This window comes from Lepisosteus platostomus, chromosome 7 (genome assembly GCF_059453375.1).
Source record: "Lepisosteus platostomus isolate fLepPlt1 chromosome 7, fLepPlt1.hap1, whole genome shotgun sequence".
NCBI lineage: Eukaryota > Metazoa > Chordata > Actinopteri > Semionotiformes > Lepisosteidae > Lepisosteus > Lepisosteus platostomus.
Genome location: NC_142617.1, coordinates 17,756,260 through 17,778,694, shown reverse-complemented (window position 1 = coordinate 17,778,694; position 22,435 = coordinate 17,756,260). Strand labels below are relative to the sequence as shown.

The 22,435-nt window shown below is 36.5% G+C and overlaps 1 protein-coding gene across 1 annotated transcript in view; it reads left to right on the top strand.

Annotated features, from left to right (window-relative positions):
* The window catches only part of LOC148658417 (1,4-alpha-glucan-branching enzyme-like), a 377,056-nt gene that overhangs the window by 99,301 nt on the left and 255,320 nt on the right, over nucleotides 1-22,435 (top strand). Inside the window, exons 4-5 of the mRNA XM_088639572.1 lie at nucleotides 2,525-2,650; nucleotides 10,875-11,010. Of these exons, the coding sequence (XP_088495698.1) occupies nucleotides 2,525-2,650; nucleotides 10,875-11,010 (262 nt within the window). The remainder of the gene's footprint in view (nucleotides 1-2,524; nucleotides 2,651-10,874; nucleotides 11,011-22,435) is intronic.

The following is a 22,435-nucleotide window of genomic DNA, read 5'->3' as shown; positions in this document are numbered from 1 at the left end:
GGATTTTTTGATTGACATCCTAGATCTAAAGGTGTATTAAAATTTGTAAATTAATTCTGGGATGCAGTGTCTTGTGATATGTTTCAGGCATGCTTGAGGTAGCCTTTCCTGCGGCATAGGTGTTAGAAAGGGTGGAAAAATGGTTTGATGGAAGTAAAATCTAATTATAGTTTCGACGGTGCACTGACATTGAAAAATGCTCAGTTGAACACTATTCTAGTGTTAAATGGAAACAGAATCCACCTACATTTTAAATTAGACTTATGATAATCTACCCAATTTTCCCTGTGCTAGTTAAAGGGACAGTCACCTGTTTTTCATCCTCATACTGTAAGTCAGTATTAATGGACACACAATATCTAATTGTCTGCAGTCTCATGATGACCTCTGGAGAGATTAACAAATAGGTAACTTCTTCCCTCAATATGAAAGTTAAAATATTTAAATGCTGTCAAATACTCTTAACCGCTGTCTTTCAGTGTCTCATGCACAAATTACAGTTGATTGTTGATGGAAGACAAGGCCCACAATTTCAGAACCCATGTATAGTAAGTAGATGCTAGCATGAATGCCTAAAGGGTTTTTTTAAAATGTAAAGCCAATTTGTAAATATATCCAGTTGGTATTTAAGCTATCTACAAAATGACCCCTGTTTTGCAACATGCCTATCATCCTCTGAAGTATCATTCTGACACAGCAGGCTCTAGCCTACAGTCAGCACCAAATTGTAAAACCAGAATACTAGTAAAAGATAAACATATAACCAAACCATACTGTAGGTAAACAGAGGTTCAAAAGGTCTTTAAAAACATTACAAATGCTTATACAAAAATAACAGATTCAGTAAAATCTACTTCCTGCTTCAGGACCCAAAGAGCCAGAGCTATACCAAAATTGATGTCTTTATTGACAATTTCCAGTGAGAAAATGTTCTTGCGATATGAGAGAAAACAACTTTCCTAGTGAAAGTCGTAATTCATGCAATTTATTGTAAATTGAGTAAAATATTGTACATTTTTAGAGTATTTTTTAAATTTGCTGTGTTTGAGATGTTATGAAAAAAATAAGGAAATTGCAAAATGGCCAGTTTTATATTTTATTTTATAGATGCATCAACCTTAATGTTGTTCTCCTAGGGTCAGACCTAGAGACATAAACTGGGGTGTTGTTTGATCTGAGAGAGAAGTTAAAAAACAACATACACTGTGGAAGGTTTTTTTTTATTTTTCCACTGTATATTTCACTTAATATTTGTGTGCTTGGCTTCATTCGAATTGGTATTTGCAACCATGAAATATGAAGTACAGTAATACAATTACATGTTTGTTCAGCTTCATTATACTGTATGTGTAAAAATGTTCTTCTCTTTTACTGGTGTATATGACCTCATTAAAGTTTCCCCATATTTGAGCTGGAGACTTCTCGCATGTACTCCCTGGTAAAGCATTGGTGGTGGATTTGAGGATGGTAAAGAGGTATTGATGTAACTTATGATGGGAATTGTCCTGAATATTTGTAATAACTCCATAGGATGGGATGATAATATTATAAAATGTATACTTGAAAATGTTACTGAATTGGCCTTCAATATCAATTAAATAAGTCCAGCAATTTACACTGTAGGCCATAATACAAAGGTAGTATTTTTGAGCCTACAGAATGGAAGAATCATAACTAAGAAAAAAAAGGTCAGATGGCCCTTTTTTGGATACCTGTTCACTCATGTCATATTCACCCATGGATTATTGCCAAACTGATTTGTAGGAATAAGTATCCAAGACACAGATACTGTATGCCCCCTCCAAAATAAAATATGATTTCATTCTGAATTTTTTCTGCTTTCTGTTTACATCCCTGGGCTCTACTCTCTGGATCACTATTATTTGATTTTGTCAATCTAGTGTTTTTGAAACTGCCAGAACTAAAAACTCGAATACTATGAAATGTATGGCTTAGAAGACATCAGTTTTTTTTTATTTCAGGGATATCTGTGGGTCTGTGGGTCTGGAAAATGAAAGGTTTTGGTCCACAACTCAGATATAGCACAGACAGTATATTATCAGAAAACTGAGCACAATTTTTGATCCTTGGGAACAATAACGAAAGTAGAGGGCAAGGGCTAACTGGTCTATACACTCATGCCTGTTAAACCCTTGTAGGGTTGTTACTCTTTTTTAAGGCCATGCGTGATAGTCCCTGTTGTGTCTTCTCTTCGTGATACTCTTCTGAAGATTGTTTTGAGGCTTTTCAGTAGCTTTCATTACAATTGTAAAGTAGAAATATTTTGAAAATAAAAAAGAAGAGGCACAGGTCCAGTCAGTTTTTCCTCTTCATCAAAAAAGAAAAACTTGCTGTTTTGTACAGTATTGAGTCTTTGATATTTAAACCTACTATAAAACTAAATGACTGTAGAAAGTAGAAAAAGATTTTGAAATGTATTGTTTTTTTCTTTTTTCATCTCAATGCACAGAAAACCCTCCTTATGAAGGCAGTACAGTGACATAAGTTCTCTGTTGTTCCCCAGGTGGTGATACGCAGCAAAAGTGGCGAACTCCTCTTTCGAATTTCACCCTGGGCAAAGTATGTGGTGCAAGAAGAGAAGTCTGTGATATATGATTGGGTGCACTGGGAGCCACCACAGCCTTACAAGGTATGTAAGTTTTTTAAAACAATTAAATAGCAAAGAATGAGTAAAATAGGAACTCGTTTTTTTTTGCTTTATTGGTTGCTTCGAACTGACATTGATGAATGTGTTTCTTTCTTTGCGTACTCTGTCCATAATCAAGCTCATTTTCAAGATTGTATAATCTATATCTATGCTTTTACAGTATATGTTGTATATACTCTATTTGGAAACTTGTGTACTGTATATATATATATCATACTGTATGTAGGCTTTATGGATTTAAATTATGGAAAGAATGTATTACTAATAGTAATAAAAATGTTTGTGTGTCTCTTATGTAGTAATGAAGACTGTGTCACAGACAAGTAAAATCATTAATATACTATATACAGTACAACGTAAACTAGCCCAAAGAAGGTTCTGTATCTTAAAATTAAAACACCAAAAGCATATTAAATGCTTAAGTAAATACTCTGCATTCTGGTACATACTGTTTGTTTGATATTCTGTTCAAAACACTTTCATGAATCTGTAAGTCTGAATCTTTTCTCTTCTGCCTAAAAAAAGTTATGACTATAAATAAAACACAAATACTGATGAGTGACAATTCTAAAATAACACTGTGCCCTATCCTGAGAAGTTGTCATGGTTGACACGACTGATGAGCAGCTTCCAGACTGATCCCATATGTTACCGGTGGATATTACTGGTACCCACTCTGGCATGTGTGTATGGTGGATTTAAACTTGCCAGGGGAGAAATAGGAATTTGTGGAACAGCTTATCAAGAAATCCTGCTGCAGCCCCCCATTTGCAGAAGGTCAAAAGAAGAGAATGTCTCTCTATCATGTCTTGTAATGAAAACACTGACAAGCACTACAAGAAAAAGTGTTGATATTTCCTTGTGCTGTGTGCCCTCTTCTGTGGTACTGAAAATCAATCTGCAGCTCTTCAAGACTGAAACTTTGTTTGGCAGTTATATTTTTCAGAAAAAAATATTCTGTTATGTTTTAATTGTTAAAAAAGTTTTCCTAACAGTTATAGCTGAATATAGCTTATATAGAAAATTTTGAAGACTATAACATTGCAAAAACAAAAAAAATAGTCCAGTAGTAGGACATCAATACTTGACTCCAAATGATTTTTTTATATTTATTGTGTGTCGGCTGCACTGTTATTTAATTTCTCCTTTTTGCACCGCTATAGTATTTTCAGTGTAATAGATCTCATTATTAGCATCAACCTAGAGCACCTCATAGTAAAATGGTGCAATAGGATGTGTTAAAAGTGTAATAGTAGGACACTCACTAAGCACTTATTCAGTTGTTGACAAAAGACGTTTTCCATTTACTGGAAGCTAAGAATGGCTAAAGCAGGTGGTGCTACAAAAAACATAAAGTGGTTTAAAAAGCAAAAGAATTCAGCACTGATCAAAAAGGGGCAGTTGCATTGCAAGAGAACAAATATCACACTTAGAATATGTTTATCGGCTTATGTTTGCATTATGAGAGGTTAAGGACTTCTTTAACAGTGCAGGGATTTTCGGAGTATCAATGGCTAGTTGAGTGTCTCTATGAACAAACCGAGTGGCTGCCTTTCAAATCTAACATTCAAAGAAAAGTGTTGATAGCAGTTTTGAATGTGTTTCCAAGCCAACATAGACTCAACAGGTGTGACAAAAAATACAGTACAGAGTTCTGGCTTCTACTTGAAGTACAGGGTTGTAATGGTTCATGCAGGGAGCCTTTGTAATGCGTTAGAGTTGGTATTTGGAAGATTTCTTCTTTGATAGTTGAGATTTGTATGTCAGAGATACTGTATCAGTGCAGTCCAAGTAAACCTTCTGCTTGTGATACCTGCTGCCACTTTCTAAACTGAGTGTTTTTGAAGCTGTAATTTGGAACCCACAAATAAAAAAAAAACATGTCCTCTGGTATGTCTTAAGGTTTATTCTAAAGAACCGTACTGGTCTGAATTTGTCAGTGCGTTGAGAATTTGGAATAAGTGAACCAGATGCCCCACAGTCTTCTTTGTACAGGTCCATTTCTTCTTGGCAGTCAGTGTAGGTTGTCCTTAAGGCTTTAAGGAATGTACTGTATCTGGTTGGTATTCTTTGGACAAAGCAAAATATATATATTTTTTGTAGCATGGAGACCATAATTGCATACGATATTCTTAATTACATTTTAATAACACAAAAGAAAGATTAAAAATGGAAATCTCATGATGGGTGTGAGAGTTGGATTGTCCTATCTGGGTTGGTTACATTTACAGTTTCGTTCTGAACTGCTTAGCATTCATAAGGGAATACCATTCTCAAACCTTGCAGAGCTCACAAGTTTTATTTCTGGATACTCTGCTAACTTACAAATCAACAGTCTGTATCTGTGTTTAGTCTATTTCCCAGAGTGTCAGCAGCTAAAGCACGCATCACAAGCAGCCGCCCACACTCTCCCCTGCTGTGAGGTGCCTTTGACTACAAGATAGGGGAATACATCAAGTTTTTAATATAAATAAATAAAACTTGTAAGAAACATGCAGTGTTTCTTTTCTGTGAGTACATTTTATATTTGGGCACTGTATTTCAGAAAATATTTTCTTGCGTTCACTTTGAGTAGATATATGACTTATGAGCATCAGTTTGTGAATGTCTACTGAGTACACTGAGGTGTTAATTGGATTGTATATCAGTGGTATTTTTGTTGTTTTCTTTTCCTTCCTCAAATAGGTTGGCTTGGACTTTATCGCTATCCTTAATCTGCACAGTTATAATAAAACCATTGTTTAATATTGGGTACTATTATTTTATTTATTATTAAGAATGAAAGGGGCATTTACAAGGAACTGTCATGCAGATAAAACACCAAATATTTTTACTCACTACCAGTTCTGCATTATTGCATGAAACACTTGTATTCTACAGTTCACCATTAATTATTTGGTTAGAGAGCAGATTGGTTGAATCCAAATGTAATAGTTTGAGATTTATAACTAGGGTCCATTCAACTTCCTAGTATCCCGAGGAATACAGATCTCTTAGAAAAATCAAAACCCAGTAAAGTATAATGCTTACTTGTGATGTTCTCATTGATCTGCTGTCCATGTTTTACACTGGGCTTAAACTTGTCAAAGATACCTGCTTGTATGTGATGGTATAGGCCTGGAAAGAACAAAAGTGTACAGTTTTTACAGATCAGGACTATAACTATTAACTATTAACTATTAACTATTAACTATTAACTATTAACTATTAACTATTAACTATTAACTATTATAGGCTGTTCAATAGCTCTTAACAAAATAATCTAAATTTTCCACGCTTTTGCCTCCTTTCAGACTGACAGTACTTTTTAAGAGGAGATGATGTCTTAATACTGTACATTGATTACTAGGGCCCTTTAATTTTGGTCTTCATTCTGATTACTGTTTTTACATCTGGATTTTTTTATTTAAGAACGGCAGAGTCAGTCCAATCACAGGACCTGGTATCATTGACAACTGTGTACTTGTGTTGGCTTCAGTGATAGAGGAGCCACTCCTCCAGAAGGTGCTCACTTTCCTGTAAGACACTGGGTTGGAAAATTTTTATAACTATGGGTGCAGGGGTCACTGGTCACATGAAAAATGTTATTTCCCCTGCCCTGGAGGGATGAGGGTGCTGCTAGTACGGTCTGTAGGCACTGTGGTATGGAGTGTACAGTACCAGCATCTGAAATTCTGCAGGAGGGATGTGGCACCATTCTTACACAAGAAAGCTTAGTCAGCTCTGATCTGGACTGGTTGATGTAGGTGGAATATTCCGCTTGGGTGTCATTTCATGATATCCCATATGTGCTCAATTGGATTGAGATCTGGTATCTAAGAAAGCCTTTGCATACAGGTGTGAATAACATCAGTGTCAATATGAGGTAAAGTTATAGGGGGAATCTACTATGGGCCTAGGATATGACAGAGTCTATTCCCCCTTTCCACATTTGTGTGTTGGAAAAAGTTTAGTTAATGAGAATTCTCCTGAGTTAATTATGCACAGTTGTTGTCAATGGGAGTCCTGTCCTCAGGATATTTAAGTGTGTGACAGACTGGTGTGAGCCGTCTGTTGTAAGACGTAGTGTTTGTGCTAAGGATAATGAACAGTAACTGGCAGTTTGGGGTTTTGGAAGATATTTGATCCGAGACAGAAGGTGCTTTCCCTGTTATGGTTACGGGAAAGGAAGGAAAACTATCCACCCAAAGTGTCACACATGCTTATCAAACCATGGCCACATAGCCACATTCTTCCTGTTAAGTACATTACTATTCTCATATAGTTCTGCTGATAAAAAGTTGGCATTTCAAAGTTGTGTGGTTATAAAGTTGAACATAACTGATTATTCCAAAAAAGAAAAAGCTCCCAGAGCTACAATGTATGACTCTTATCCTAGAGAGATCGAGAGGTCTTTTTAAGCTATTGGGAGTGTATGGCCAGAGTTCATTTAGTTACAAAACTAGTTCACTAATGTAATGTGTACTTTCGCTTACATGAAAACCAAAAGACACTGTGGTCCCATGGAAAGAAGTCCCTCTTTTAGAATATTTTAGGACATCCCCTATGTAATGCTATATTAGAAAATGATTCAGATCTTTCACATATCCACAAATCTTTCAGCATTTCTTTTTTCTTTCTATTGGCCATTACATTTCTGAACCTGAAGCTGCCTGTGCTCAGGAAAAGGCATTATGCAACTGCTTCTCCATACCTTTAGTACAATGCAGCAGAAGTGATAATAATGATGTAAATGATGATGATTTCCACTTCCTGGCAGTCTATTTTAAGGGTAATTTGGATAATTCCAAATTACAGATCAGTGCTTCTCATTGTATTGTAAATATTTATGTACTCTCTGTTAGCAAAATGTTCAATCATAGCATACTTCAGATTCAAGTGTGCTGTAGTGTTTCCATGTGCTTATAATAGTATTATGTGGTTAAACCAGGACAAATGTTTAATTTTACTTTGATATCTGCCTGCTTTCATACATGATGCAAATCTTGATCCTTTAAATGTTAATGAAATATGGTAATCCTCCTTCATAATAAGAGGTAAGGTTTTTTTTATCTATAGCATCACAGCCAAGAATATTTTTTAAATCTGATTTGAAAAAAAAATCACCCTGCCTAGCAGCTTATTTTATGAGTGCACATTGTACAGACTCAAGATGTACAATGTGCACTCATAAAATAAAGCAAAAAAATGGATCCATATATCTACCAGAATCATTTACAAAAAGTGCTATTTTCTATACAGTGTAAGAGGTACATTTTCAAATACAGTGAATTTGGACGTAAAGGAAACTCCACCCTCCATCCTCTCATGCCCATAAAAATAATGTTGCTGATACTTTTATTTCCTACAGTACATTGTACTTCTGCTGTTTTTTGAATTTTAAAGTTCATTTTTGATTGTCACAAAAGCAGATTAGTGCTTTTTCAAGCTACTATTGGATTTCAAAGCTCTGGTTACTATATCTCAAGTCTGCGCTCTGGCAGAGCTTCGTCCACTGCTTTGATTTGCTTTGACCTTAGAAAATTGTTTGAGATTTGCATTTCAAAATGGGGATGGAGGACAGAAACAAGATGGGATAGATAAAGGAATTGCAAATGAAGTAATCTGTAGCCATTCTAAAGAGCTAAAGAATAGCTGTGAGATCTTTAAATGGCAAAGGGTATCCCTTAAATAGGAAGAAAACATCTTATGTTGTACTGTATTTCTAATGTCCAACATTATTGCCTGTTCAAGCTGAATTTCATTGACCTTTCCTGTCCATTTCCATTATAGAAGTTCCATTGAACCTCCAAGAATGTTTTTTCAGTTGTATTTTACTTTTGCAGATGTGTACTGTACTGTAGGTTGACTTAATGGGTGGAAGTCCACACAGATGTAATTTCTGCTTGTTCACAGTATTGACTAATTAACTATATTCTGCCTATTATTATCAACATCAGTTACTTATCTTTAATTGACCACAGAAGTATTTCATAATAGGGATGAGTTTTCTTGGTGTGGTTTACTACCAATAAGTGAGCATTTTGTATTTTAATGCAAAGCGAGTTCTGTGTAAATTGTCCGTGGATCATAATCCTTGCAATGTTTTTGCAGTGTGGTGCAAAGAAAACAAAAACTTTTTATTCTATTTTAGAATTGGCACATAGTGTTTATACTCTGTTCAATAAAATGTTTTCGTAGTTAAAAAAAGAATATGTGAATATATTTAAGAGTGTTGTGAATATGAGCACAAGCTGGTTTAGAAGAAGATGCGCCTATGTACGGTATATACAGTACCGCACTGGGAATATTTTACAGAAACAAAGGAAAAAGAGAATAATACATCTTACAGAGATGAGTATTTTTTTTAGAAAAGTGAAATGCTATTTAATACAATATTGTATTGGTATGGTGCAATATGATTAGAAATGACCTTTTTAATTACAGGCAATGATACAGTTTTAAGTATAAACATTTATTTCTGGGACAGAAACTCATTTGACAATTACACACAAATCACAGTTTTAGTTAATGAAGATTATTCTTATCAGTAGATGGCAGACCACAATCCATGTTTTATGCAGTGCTGTGTGTAAAACTTTGGGAAGAATTAGTGATACAGGTACTGTAGCAGTTGAAGATGAAAACCCAAACCAATGTCAAGTTTCCTGGCGAAAATGTAGATAGTAAATTACTACTATCTGCTTGATAGGTGGCAGCACAGATCTCCTCAATGACCCAGCTGCAAGTGCAGAAGGTAACGTTAGTGCAAAATGGTCTCACAAAGCATGTAGTTGCTTGAAACCATTGCTGTGGAGAGGCAATAAAAAAAACTGAAATGGGCAGCAGCGGGATGATCAAACCTGAAAAATGATGGTCTTTTCATACGCATCCAAGTTTGAGCAGTTTGACAGTAATCAGTGACATTTTGTTTCAAAAGCAGACTGGAGAGTAGTGTTACAGTCAGGGTACACCGGCCACAGTGAAGCTTGGGGGTGAATCAATACAATTGTGGGGCTGCATCACAGCCAAGAGTATTGGAGATTTCCATAAAATCAAGGCAAGGATTTGATGCACCATGTCATTTCCCCAGCAGTACATCTCACGGAACGGATTCATTTTTCAACATGACAATGACCCCACGTGTGCAGTCAGTGTATTGAACTGTTTGACAAATAAGGAGACTGCTGGGACACTCTTAAAAATGGCTTTGCCTGCAGAGATACCTGATAAGAATATCGGACCATATGGGGTTACAAGAATGTTGCGAACCACCAAGCAATGGTTCATGCATTTGTGGGAAGTGTTACAGGATATTTGGAACTCCATTCCACAAAAATTGGTTGATAAATTGCAGAAAGTATGAAAACCAGTGCTTAGGTTTTATACAAAAGGCAGGGTCCCCATACCAGTTATCAATTTATTGTTCAATAATTTGCAAATGTTCTGTAATATACTGTATTTTGTATTATTATTAGATAACATGCATTATATATGTTAAACAGTTATTTTAAACAATTTGCATTCCACATCTCCTTTCTTTCCTTGATTCCATACAGTATTTTCTTCCAATACTATACGGTATGTACTCTGTATATTTGTGTAGGCATTAATAGTCTTACAACTGAGGCACTTTAAAAACTTAAAGCTATAGTTGCCTGTACCCTCCCAAACAAAAATAAGAGTTCTCTGTGGCTATCTGATCACGCACAATTAACATAACAACAAAAGAGGTGATTATGGCGGGAAAGCCTTTTCTTGCACGTTGGGCTTAGGGTTTATTAAGTTTTGAGTTTATTATCTGACAGACATCAGTTTATTTTATTTATTAAGTTATTTGTTATTTTGGATTTTGTTTATTCTAAACATATCATTAGAAGTTGCAAAACTGTGTCAACAACTGTCCACTGTAACGAAAATACTGTACATGAAGGAGCAAAAATGTGCTTGAGGTCATTTGACATTGAAATGAGACCAAGTCAAATTTGATTAAGCCAAGCTGCCCTGCATATGTAATTTCACTAAGGTTTTGAGACACGTGTGCCGGCTGACAAACCAGGGATCCATTTCAATCCTGTCACATCCATGCAAATGTATTACAGTAAGTGTGATTATATTTGGTGTTTAGCTTTTTTTCCCCTCTGCATAAGCATGTGTATACCACTGGGAGTAGAATAATGCTGTAATTTTGTCATTTTGTGTTGTTTTTGTCTCTTGCATTTCACAGCACAGGTATCCTCGCCCCCCAAAGCCACGTAGCTTACGGATTTACGAGTCTCATGTGGGCATAGCTTCCCCTGAAGGAAAAATTGCATCTTACAGCAATTTCACTCACAATGTTCTTCCCAGAATAAAGGACCTTGGTAAGTAATAAACTCATAGAATGCATAGTGTCAACGTGATGTTTGATCCCAGCAGATACAGGTGTCTGCTCGAAATAAAAAACCCTTTGTCAATCCAGGACTTCAAAACTAAAACTTTGTTCACCATGTTACTAGTGAACTATGACCTGTTTTTGCTTGGACAGTTGAATTCTTTTGCTACATGTACTGTACATGAATTCTGTCTTTAGTTGTACTGCTCTTTTACACCCACTTTACAAAGTTATCCTTGCATATTTCTAGTCTTTCCTCCTGAACCAATTGTTACTGTTCTTATAGTAGTGCTGTCTAAATGAAATGCTTTGTAATAATATTTCTGCTTATTGTCAAATTCAGTGCCTGTCAAAAAGTTGGTGATGTACAACAATTCAAGTGTGAACTGCCCATTCACAAAGGAACCTTTCTTTATTAAAAGGTGCTGGATCTTAGCTCACTTGAAATAACCTAGTTGTTCACAGCACCGGTGGTTAATTTTTTTTTTCTTCTGCATGTACAGTAAAACAAGTGGTATGTTCTTAAGCTACACGTGGATCATCTCTCAAAATTGCAAGTTGTGTGTGGTTAGGATGGTGGTGTCCCCACACATCAAAGAAGCAAAGAATTGTTGCCTTTGAATACTTTTGAAAACACTAAATATCCTTATGAAAGCTAAAACTTTGGAGCTTTAACAAGACTAAGATGGGCAGGATTGATGTTAGTACATTTCAAATGCATACGTCACTCTAGTAAATGTCACAAAGTGTAATTGAATCAATTAACAGCTTGCTATAAAACCTTTAGTTACAAATGCACATTTTGCCACTAATTTAAACTTAACATGTTAGGAATATTTCCTGCTTCTTTTAAATTAATCTAATGGAATTGTCTGACATGCATAGGATGATTTCTAATTAGGGTGACGAGAATAATAAACCACACAAAAAGTTCTGTGATATATTCTTTATGCTTTATATCAGTAAATACTATATATTTTTAGCCAAAGATCATACATTGTTTGTGCTTTTCATTTTATGATTTTGTACATTGTCTTCCATTCCCAAAAGAATGAAGTTATCTTAGTCATTTGTTCATTAGTTATGGGGTTGAGAAAGTTTAATATGAAATGTCGATTTTAAGGCTTCTCCATACTTGTAACACTTTAACATTGTGGGGAAAAGTATTTCAGTGTCCAGCAATACTTAAGAATTCTTAAAATATTTTGATTGTAAGAAAGAGTCCTTTCTTTGAAATGTTTTTTGGCTCTCTGACATTGCAAAAAAAAAAAAGGCTTTTCCTTCTGTCCATAAAAACATTGGAAAGCGTGCAGTTCGGAGGAGGCCATTTAGCCCATTTAGTTCATTTCATGGCTTATACTGTAAGTAATTGGTCTGGTGATCTCCAGCCATGTTTTGAAAAAAAAAAGCCAGGGTATCAGCTTTGACAATGTGGCTGGGCAGCTTGGTACAGACAGCCCAGGCCTTAACAACCCTTGTTAATATATTAATTAAGGTAATAATCCATTTGTCTAGAAACAGGGAGAAAACATCTAGTTACCAAACTAGGTTGGTAACTAGAAAAAGTAATAGATGGAAGATCTGAAGCTGGAAAGGGCATTGTCTGTTAATCTCTCTGCACTTCTATTGCCACAGAGGTCTCATTGACCCCACCAGGCCTATGGCATTGATCCAACCATCCTCTTGATCAGCACTTCAGTTTCAAGAGCTAGGCCATCATAGGCTTGTTACGGATGCAAGAATGACTTTTTTGCAAGCTAATTTGTTGACTCTTGTACATTGTCTGAAATACTCATTGCCAGGGCCGTTTTGCTGCTTCTTGAGAAGGCTGCAGGTGAGGACAGGTTGTTCTAATTGAGGAGAACTGCACCTTTTGTTCAAAGTTAAAGGTATCTACAAGGGTCCTGTGATCTGAGGTGCTATAGATTTAATTTTGAAGTAGAATACCCTGTAATACTGTACAGACTGTGAGATATTATGAATAGCACTTTTAGAAAAAAATAGTTAAGGGGCTGCTCAGCAAGAGCAGTAGATGTCGGAGAGGTCCACAGTGACCCCATCACATTGTCAGGTGCATTTTTCAGTGTAACACAACTTTGTTAACAGACACCTGAATCCTAAGACTCTCAGTTCTTAATGAAGTACATACAGTATGTACTGTATGAAAGAAGCTGAGCGGAAGCAAACATTCTCATATTATAATTATTATTTTGAAGAAAAACAACTCCAAGAGCATAATTACATGAAATGGCAAGCTATAATAATTGTGATTCAGTTTATCTGCTTTCAAAACCATACCTTATGTAATGTGTGTTAGGGAAGTGAACTATCATATTGAGATACCATACCCATTAGCTTTGGCTATGTAAGACAGTGGTTCCAACCCTTGTCCTAGAGAAAAAAGTGTGTCTTGATTTTTGTTTAAGCCACGTTCTTAATGACAGGATAATTGATTTCAGTTTTATAATGGCATGTCTGTGAATTTGCATCCAGCTCTTAAAAGGATAAAAGGGATTTGCAATTGGTATCAATCCTGTACAAAACTCCTGAATTTCAGAACTGCTCTTTTTCACGTGTTCCAGTGTGTTGCATGAAATGTAGCCAATTGGATACAGAAGGGAAAGTAAATGCTTGTTGTGGGAGTGTAATACAGTGCAGTCACCTGTGTCTGTTCATCATAAATGTATCAATTAGTAAGAACACTTAAGTCAGAAATAACAACAAGCAAGTTGAAGATAGTAGGCTGTCTTATGATCTGTATACTGTTGTTGGAAATAATACCTACTGTGTGATGTAAAGTTTTTTTAATCAGGACTGACCAGAGACACTAGCTAAATAATAGTCTAAACAAGCAAGAAGTAAGTACAGTAAGACATGAATTGGCACTGGAGATGTAGAATTCATCTGGAAAAACGGTACACAGTGTTTTATCAAAGTCTAGGTTTGGGAACTATTTGCTTAGGGGTAAAGTACATCCCTCTTGGACTGATAGAATACCTAGAATTGCCGTCCATTTCTTGTTTGGATTTTTTAGTTATGGAGGTGATGTTGTTTTGGGCAAGAGTTAAAACATATCTAATATTTGTATTAATTCTGTATGTGCTTTGCTAATAAGGCACCATAAATATTATTTTTTTATTTAGAAAGAGGAATAAATAGATTAAAATAAATTGCACCTTCAAAAATTAAAATTTTAATATTTCACTTTGTAGAAATATATATTTAACAGATTCACAGGAATAATTAAAGATTCATTACCTGTCAATATGTTATAAGGAAGCTTGGTTTATTTTTTATAATATCATAATTATCTAGTTTCTGCATTTATTTTTTTCCCTGTGTGACTGTTTCTGGACATACTGTATGTTCTATGTATCCATACTGGGAATACATACTGGATACTCCCATACTGGGAAATGTTGACATTGAAAAACAAATTAAAGAAGAAGAAAACTTTGAACATGTTTTAGTGTACTCCAAATTAATTCATAGTTCCTATTCTTTGCTGAACTGAAGATGAAGGAAAAGTCTAAGTATTAATTGAAAAAAAAATCTTTCAGAAAGTGTGCTGCATTAATATGTTAATTTCTGAATTATTAAATGTAACGGATTTCACCCAGGGCTTTGTTTACACTCAGAAATCTCAACAGTAAGAAACAGAATTAGCAGTGATTGCACTGGTAAAGTTTGAAGTGGACTTTGTTTATGAATTTTAATCACAATGTCCAAGTTTACGATGTATAATTAAACTGGTAAAAAAGGATTCAATTTTTTTTCATACTAAGATTGCTTAGAGAAGGCAGGGATTTGGGATTTGAAGCAAACCATTCCACATTGCTTTTCGCAGAGCTTTTTGGGGTTTAATTTGAAGTGTCAATTTAAGGCAAAGGGTCATCGTTTTTACCTAGTGGACATTACAAGATCAAGGCTGGGTCATGTCAATGGTCACCAGCCAACTGTAACAATGATTGTGCACATCTGGCAGTGTACAACTGAGGTCTCATTGGGATGAGTTTGCCACGGCTATCTCTGCTTTTGGCAAGATAGCAAACTTCCTGAGTACCTGCGTGTTCATAGTAATGTTAGTGAGAGAAATTCCACTCCTCCAAAAGGTACTAATTCTCCCCTGAGGCCTTCTGGAGCTGACCGTACATCAAACTGTGAAGGAAAGTGCTAAATGTCTGCTCATTCTCATTCTTCCTATGCAGTACAGGTGTCACAGCATTGAGCAGACATATAAGGAAACAATAGATGATTCCAAATTAGGGGGAAATGAAATGAAAAATACTGAAAAAATAAATCTCTTTTGAATTACAGTGATTCAAAGATCAATTTTTAATGAAAATACTGTACCTGTGCCCCATTTACTGCAAGGAACAATACAAAGATTGATTTCAGAAGGAGAAGCTCATGCTACAGTATGTAGAAGTAATATCTGAAAAGGCTTGAGTTATGCTTTTCATACCGTATGTTTCAGTTGCTCCTGGTTGCTAACATGAATTGAGAAATGATTTGCATTTCCTTTAACATTTAAGCATTATGGAATTGGAATTGCACTGGTTGTGAATTACAAATAGTTTAGGACATACAGTATAGAACTCCTGTCTCAGTGGTTCTGAAATGCCTGCAAATGTGAAGATAGCTGTTTGATCTACAGTACACAGCCCCCAGTCCCCTTCTTTCCACAGCATATACAGTATATAGCAAAGGCCAGGTAGAGGTACTAGTATCTTGGACTGAGTTCAATGCTACAGGATTAAATTGCTCAGCTGTATCTGCTTGTTAGGCTGTCAGCTGAAGGTTGTTGTTAGACTATGATAGCAGAGAGCATGCAATTTTCTTCAGTTTCTTCTGAGCTGTATGATCCACACAAGATGCTATGAACTTTCCATGTTCAGCAAATGTAGACTAGAGGGTGTGTGTGTGTGGTGGTAGTGGTGGGGGATAGTAAATGCATTCAAATTGTAGGTAAAATAAACATACTGTAGAATGCTTGGATTTATAACTTTAAGTATTTTAGAAATTAAAAAAAAATAGTAAACATATCAAGAGACGAACACAGCTGATGTTTGTAATCTTGCACCACTTGTGGTACTGTACAGTAGTAATTACAAAAAGCTCAAGGTCAGACTCTGTTCCATGTACTTAAGTGGTGCTCAGAAATGTTTTGCAGTTTCACAGAGATGTGATTTTGTTTTCTCAAGTATTGTAGAATTTCTTCCTATTAATACACCAAAAGTCGATTCCTTTTAATCTTTAGACTTTAGAAACATTTGCATCTGTCCAACTAAAAACGTCTCCACCAAGTGCTGTGATTAGAAGCTACAATGAGTTCTTTTCTGCCAGCTTTGTGAGTATCTACCTGCTCTTAATTGTCAATGCCATCACAATTACCCAGTATCCCAGTGGAAGAAGCCCAGACACCAGTTACAGCTAGAAGCATTACAATATCTGTTACGCTTATTTTATACCAGGTTTGCAAATGCTGTCTTTTCATATTCTCAGTTTTCCCAGTTTTCTCACACTGCCTGGACAAAGACTTAATTCATCATTAAAGTAGGCTGCAAAGGAACAAGCAATAGGTTTATTAAATGCTGACGAGAAGAAAGAAAACGCAACGTTTCGGCTCACACCCAAAGAAGGCTCCACAACTGAAACATTGTTTTCTTTCTTCTCTTTTCAGCATGGAATAAACCTATTGCTTGTTCCTTATTTAACAGATTAAACCACCTCTTCACCTTTGTCCACTCAACTCTCTCACTAATGAGGTGATTTAGCGCTCATACAATTGTTAATCACTTGGCTGTGTGACGATCACATAATCATAAATTATCAAACTGCAAAAACTGATAGCCAAAATCAGTGTTTTCTAACAACATGCATGCATAATCAAGTTTCTTTGAGTGAGTTAAGTTTCTTTTAATATTCAGTATACTTCAATAACTCTGTACAATGGTACATGGTAATTGAACCTTCGCGTTGCCTTTTGACACTTCACATCATTAAGTCTACAGCTGAATTCTGCTTACATCTGCAGCTCTATATTTTATTGCCTTCCAACATGCTCAAAAATATAAATAAAAAACCCAGCAAAGGTCCCCCTGAGATTAAAATAGTACAGTAAGCCATGACTTGATATTTTTTTTTCCAATTAAAAGTATTTGTACTTACTGTGTTTTCATATTCTAAACTCAGGAGACCTCTTACCTTATCATGTTTTATTTCTTTTTTCAGTTTTAAAATTAAAGAAGTACTGTATGTACATAAAGTATGCTGGCAGTGTACTTCCAGTTTCATTAAAAATAGGTGAAATAGCTACAGAGAAATCCAAAACACATTTTCCTCTTTTATAACTTTAGGATCCCATTTTTTCACCTGTAATTAATTTTTCTTTTAATCACTGAAGATTCTGTTCATATTTTTTTAATATTTTTTTGCTCAATTAAGCATTTTAGATCAAATTTAAAATAAAAAATAACAACACCCCACAGCTGGGCCATTCTTGATTTAATTTAGCTTTAATAAATTAGTAAATTGATAAAAAATTCCATATGTTCCAAGTCTGTTTAAGCTGATGAAAGTGTGACAATACAATACTGTGCTGTCCACCACTGCCATGGGCAGTAAACAGATCTGGGATGGCTCCGAAGGAGGTTGCCAATTTGCAGCACTATTTTCCTGATGTGTTAAATGAAAGTAAGAGCCGGCTATATCATAGACCACCCCATCTTGGTGAATGCAAACAAATAGAGCAAGATGAAATGACCTCCTGCTGTCTGCAAACATTCTTCTCTAGACATTTTTGCCAAGTTTCCTGTCAGGATAAAACCTTATCTGTCAATATCTTGTCAATTTTGATCACCAACCTGGACAGATGAATGAGGTCAGATCTTTGTCCCTCTTTAAACTCTTTGTAACATTTTTTAAATCTAATCCAGAAATGCAAATAAAATAGAGGGATTCTGGCAACACTTTAAGATAATTTGTTTTATTTTTTGCTGGGGGTAGGCTTGCTATGATAAGGTCGATACATAGACGATGTGTTAATTCACAACGCATTACAAATCATTTTCCAAAATACTTTGGGATTTACAGTTGTAACGTTGCCATAGCAAAATTAAATGTAGTGCACTCTCTGAAGGCACCAGTTCTGTAGGGTTTGGGCATTTACTGGGACAATTATTAATTGTAGCAATAAATCACAAAATTGATTCTTTTGATGGCTTTAGAATCCAACCGTGCGATATAACTCAAACAACGCACACACACAGGTACTAATACACGAGGATACATTTATTAATACATAGAATATGCATATAAACCTAACAGATCTTATCGAGAGGGTTATCAGAATACAAAAGGTATATATTCAGTCAGTTACAAAGAGTTACATATATCAAGAGGACATATCATTCATTTAGACCGTTTCGTAAATGCACTTGGTTATAACTTCTACATTAGATACTCAAAACAAGTACATAACTCTTAGGAATTAAATTGATATCAACTGGTTGGGATAACAATTGAATTCTCGAGCTGTAATGCATTGAAGTTGAATACTCATCCAATCTCTGGGGATTCAGATCTCCTGCAGACTCAAAGAAACAGTTGCAGGCTGTTGCTGTCCAATCCGCGCTCTCTGGCTCGGTGCCAGGCTGTGCTGTGCGGCTTGCGACAGTGCGCTGCTGATGCTCACTGACCGGCTAGTTAGTGTTGGCTTTAACTAGCAAAGTTTGCGCACAGGAGAAAAGATGACTGTGAGTCCCAGCAAGTCAGGAAGAGGACCAGTTCGTTCCTGATGAAGAGCTAGTTCTGAATAGTGATTCAGCTGTCCACAGTTCCGACCTGTTCACGAGGCCTGCTGCTGGTGCTAACCTCGGGTGGATCCTCTGGTTACTCTCTGGCAACCTCCGCTCTAGACTCTTAGAACAAAGGAAAGTTCTGGCACTCGGACACACTGGCCGTTCCGTGGTTGTCCGGGCTGAGTCTCAGGATGGTCAGGAGGCGCGCTGCGAGAATGTCCTGCCCTTGGGAGCCTTCCGCTCCTGGGCCGTCCTGCCCTGGAATTCTCCTTTGAATTCCCTTTAGAAAAGTCCAAGAATTCTCCACTGAATCCTACTGAATCTCCCAGGCTCTCTGTGTTGCCTGTTTTTACCTGGAGGAACTTCAGCTCGTTGATTGGCTGAAAGTTCCATGGGCATCAGAGTCCCACGTGGGTTACTCGGCCCTACCAGTCCCTGATTGGTTGATCAAGGTGAGATATGAGTCAGTTACTCCTGGCACTTAGGAATGCAGTCCAGATGTCCATCTGGCACTCCCTAGACAGATAGGCGCCAATGGATGACCATTGATCATGAAAGCCAGGCTTAGATAAGTGCATCCCCCTTTGGGAGCGGTCCTAGGAAACCTTATCAAAGGAACCTTAAATCAGCCTGCATGAATAGTTTCTCTGTGGCTGCACCACAGAGATGAACAGAGAGATGAGGCCTAATTTGGGAAAGCTCAGAAACACTTAATTCTGCCTTATTAATAAGCCTCGCCACTACACAGTGTTATCTAAATCTACATAATTGCTCAGTGGGTGCAAATGAATTTGTTTAGCTAATTGTGCTTTATTTTTCATTTTTCCAGCTTTGGTTTTGGTGAAAAATCAGAGTGAAAACAAGCCAAAAATATTCCTTACAACTGGTTGTGAAGCAGAAGCTGATGTAGACCATTGAGGATATCATACAGTACCTGTATACTAGAGTGCTTACACAGGCTCTGCTGAATATGTTGAGATGAAAGCAGCCATCCATGCTGATCCTTCCCCATGTGTACGTTTCACAGACCAGAGCTTGAAAAATAGCAAATAAAAAAAATGACTGCAAATCATTTTTCTGGCCGTACTTTGAGTAAACAGCAAAGATGATAAATCTTCTTGCTCTGTAGCCCAAAATGAATGGAAAGCCAAGAAACCTCTTTGACCAGTCTTTAATGGTAAAACAAATGCAAGGAACCAGACTTCTGGTGCAGAATCCAATTTGACTTAGCTGATTGATAGCTGAATCCAATTTGATAGCTGATACTTGCCAATAAGATCTAATGTGATGCCAATGTAGTTACTCAGAGCTGAAGAACCTGCCCCCAGAGTCTCTCCTACTCAGTTCACTCGATGCCTTTTTATTCATCTCATGTGCAGTTATTTTCTTTTTTTTACAGTTCGCAAATTAGTGCATCTATTATTTAATCGCAATGTCTGTAGCATTCTTAAATTATTTTATTTTCATGGCAAATATACAGACGTTACCTAAAGTAATGAGTTGTAATAATCATAAGGTATCTTCTTCTGATGTCCATCATCTGCATGTGAAATAATATAGATTCAAGCCAGAAATGTAGAGAGGCATACATTACAAGTAGATCAAGAATAAGTCATTTGAAACAAAAAAAGCAGCAAGGACAGAAAAACTAACTATTCAGGAATGAAATGAATCTGAAACCATAATAAAAGATATTTTAAAAACAGGTTTTTTACAGATGTAGAGTATGTTATTTCTTTTGCTCATATTTTACTACACAAGATTCCAAAGGGCAGGGTTAATCTTGATTGTCTTAAAAGACGGGAATGGGAGGCTAAAGCTGATGGCATAGTTCATATAAAGGAATATATAACATGTCAATGTTGGCTGTATTTTCAAGATAACCTTTGGCTAATATTTCAGTCAGACATGCAGCCACAGTTCACTGGAATGTACTAGGACAGCCAAGCCATGGGGTGAAAGGAATACAAAAAACATTGTCTGGAATGTTATCTATAATTAAGTAAGGCTATCCCCTTTCCATCTTTTTTTACAATTTTGAAATCCTTTCAGCAGTGCATTTCTCAAAGGAACAGAAGACACAATTCCAATAATGTCATTTCTTACCCAGATTCCCTTTTCTTCATATCGACTTAATAAGCAGATATTTGTAGAGCAATTAAAATAAAAAGGGGCACGTTTTTTCCCTGATGATCTTGGGCTAGCTTCTCCAAACACCCTCTTAGAGATGCAATACAGTCTGTCAAACCATTCATCCATCCATCCATTTTCTAACTGATTTATCCAATGCAAGGTCATGGGGGTGGTGGAGCCTACCTCAGCAAGCAATGGGCGCAAGGTCGGGTACACCCTGGACGGGATAACAGACCATTGCAGGGCTCACACAGACACAGGCAAATACTCTCACACCAGGGCCCCAATTTTCCCAAAAGCTAATTAACCACCCAGTATGTCATTGGATTGTGGGAGGAAACAGGAGCACACAGAGGAGCCCCATGCAAACACAGGGAGAACATACTGTACATACAGTACACCTCGCAAAAAGAAGCCCAGGAATTGAACCCAGGGCCACAGCGCTGCAAGGTGCTTTCCATTATTGGAAAGGCATATTGTTCTTTAAGGTAAGGATTGTGGCAACCTGGAGCCTATTCCAGAAGTATATTATATCCCAAAAAGCAGGATACCAGTCCATTACAGTACGTACTCACGCTGGGACAATTTAGAAATGCACAGCTTTGCAAGATTGGAGGTTGTAGAAGCGATTTGAGCCTAAGGTGTGCGTTTCTCAAGCCAAGCTTTATTGTTTGCATACAAGGAACAATACAATGAGGATTATTGTTGTAGTTTTTCAAAGGGGATTTGGCTCTACACAGTTTATATACACATTTCTCTACACTCCTCTTCTCCTGCCTTTGAGGTACTTTTTCAAGAAGCTCAAGAACTCTGATAGCAATTAAAACATTCCTTAATTATCAGGGAGTTAAAGAAGATAGGAGTTTAGTACAGAGAGGGAGAAGCTCTTGGGCTACAGCAAGCATGAAGGTTAGAGTTTAGCATGTGAATTCAGCAGGAGTTCACAGCTCCTACCCCTGTATGGGTACAGAGTTACATGCAGATTCTGCTAGCAGACTCCATCAGAGGTTAAAACCCATAAGGTGTATTTCACAGTCAAGCCAATGATTTTGTAACTGCATTATAGTTGTATCCATCCTCTATACAGTAGTATAGTTGATTCCACGTAAACCTCTGTTTGTTCCATTGCATTCTAAAGACTTTGGACTTCTGAACTTTTTAGTGGCTTTTAGTGAAGTCAGTAGGAGGCAGAGACTTAAATTATAAGGCTTCTTTTCATTGGAGTTCTCTCCTGATTTTAAAGGAGCATCTTTATCTGTTTTGAATTTTGACTCATGCTTCCTTTAAGAAAGCAGATAGCAATATCTTTTGTTTGATTTGCCATTCTTTTAGAAAGAGTGGGTGACATTCTCAGACAATTGGAGATCAGAATGTACAATCTCCTGTTGGTGTGCTTATAGTATATATTCTTTGTGCTATTTGTGTCCTTATCCTGAACACAACATTTTAGGCTATAGAAAAGGTTGTCTGGGATTATAT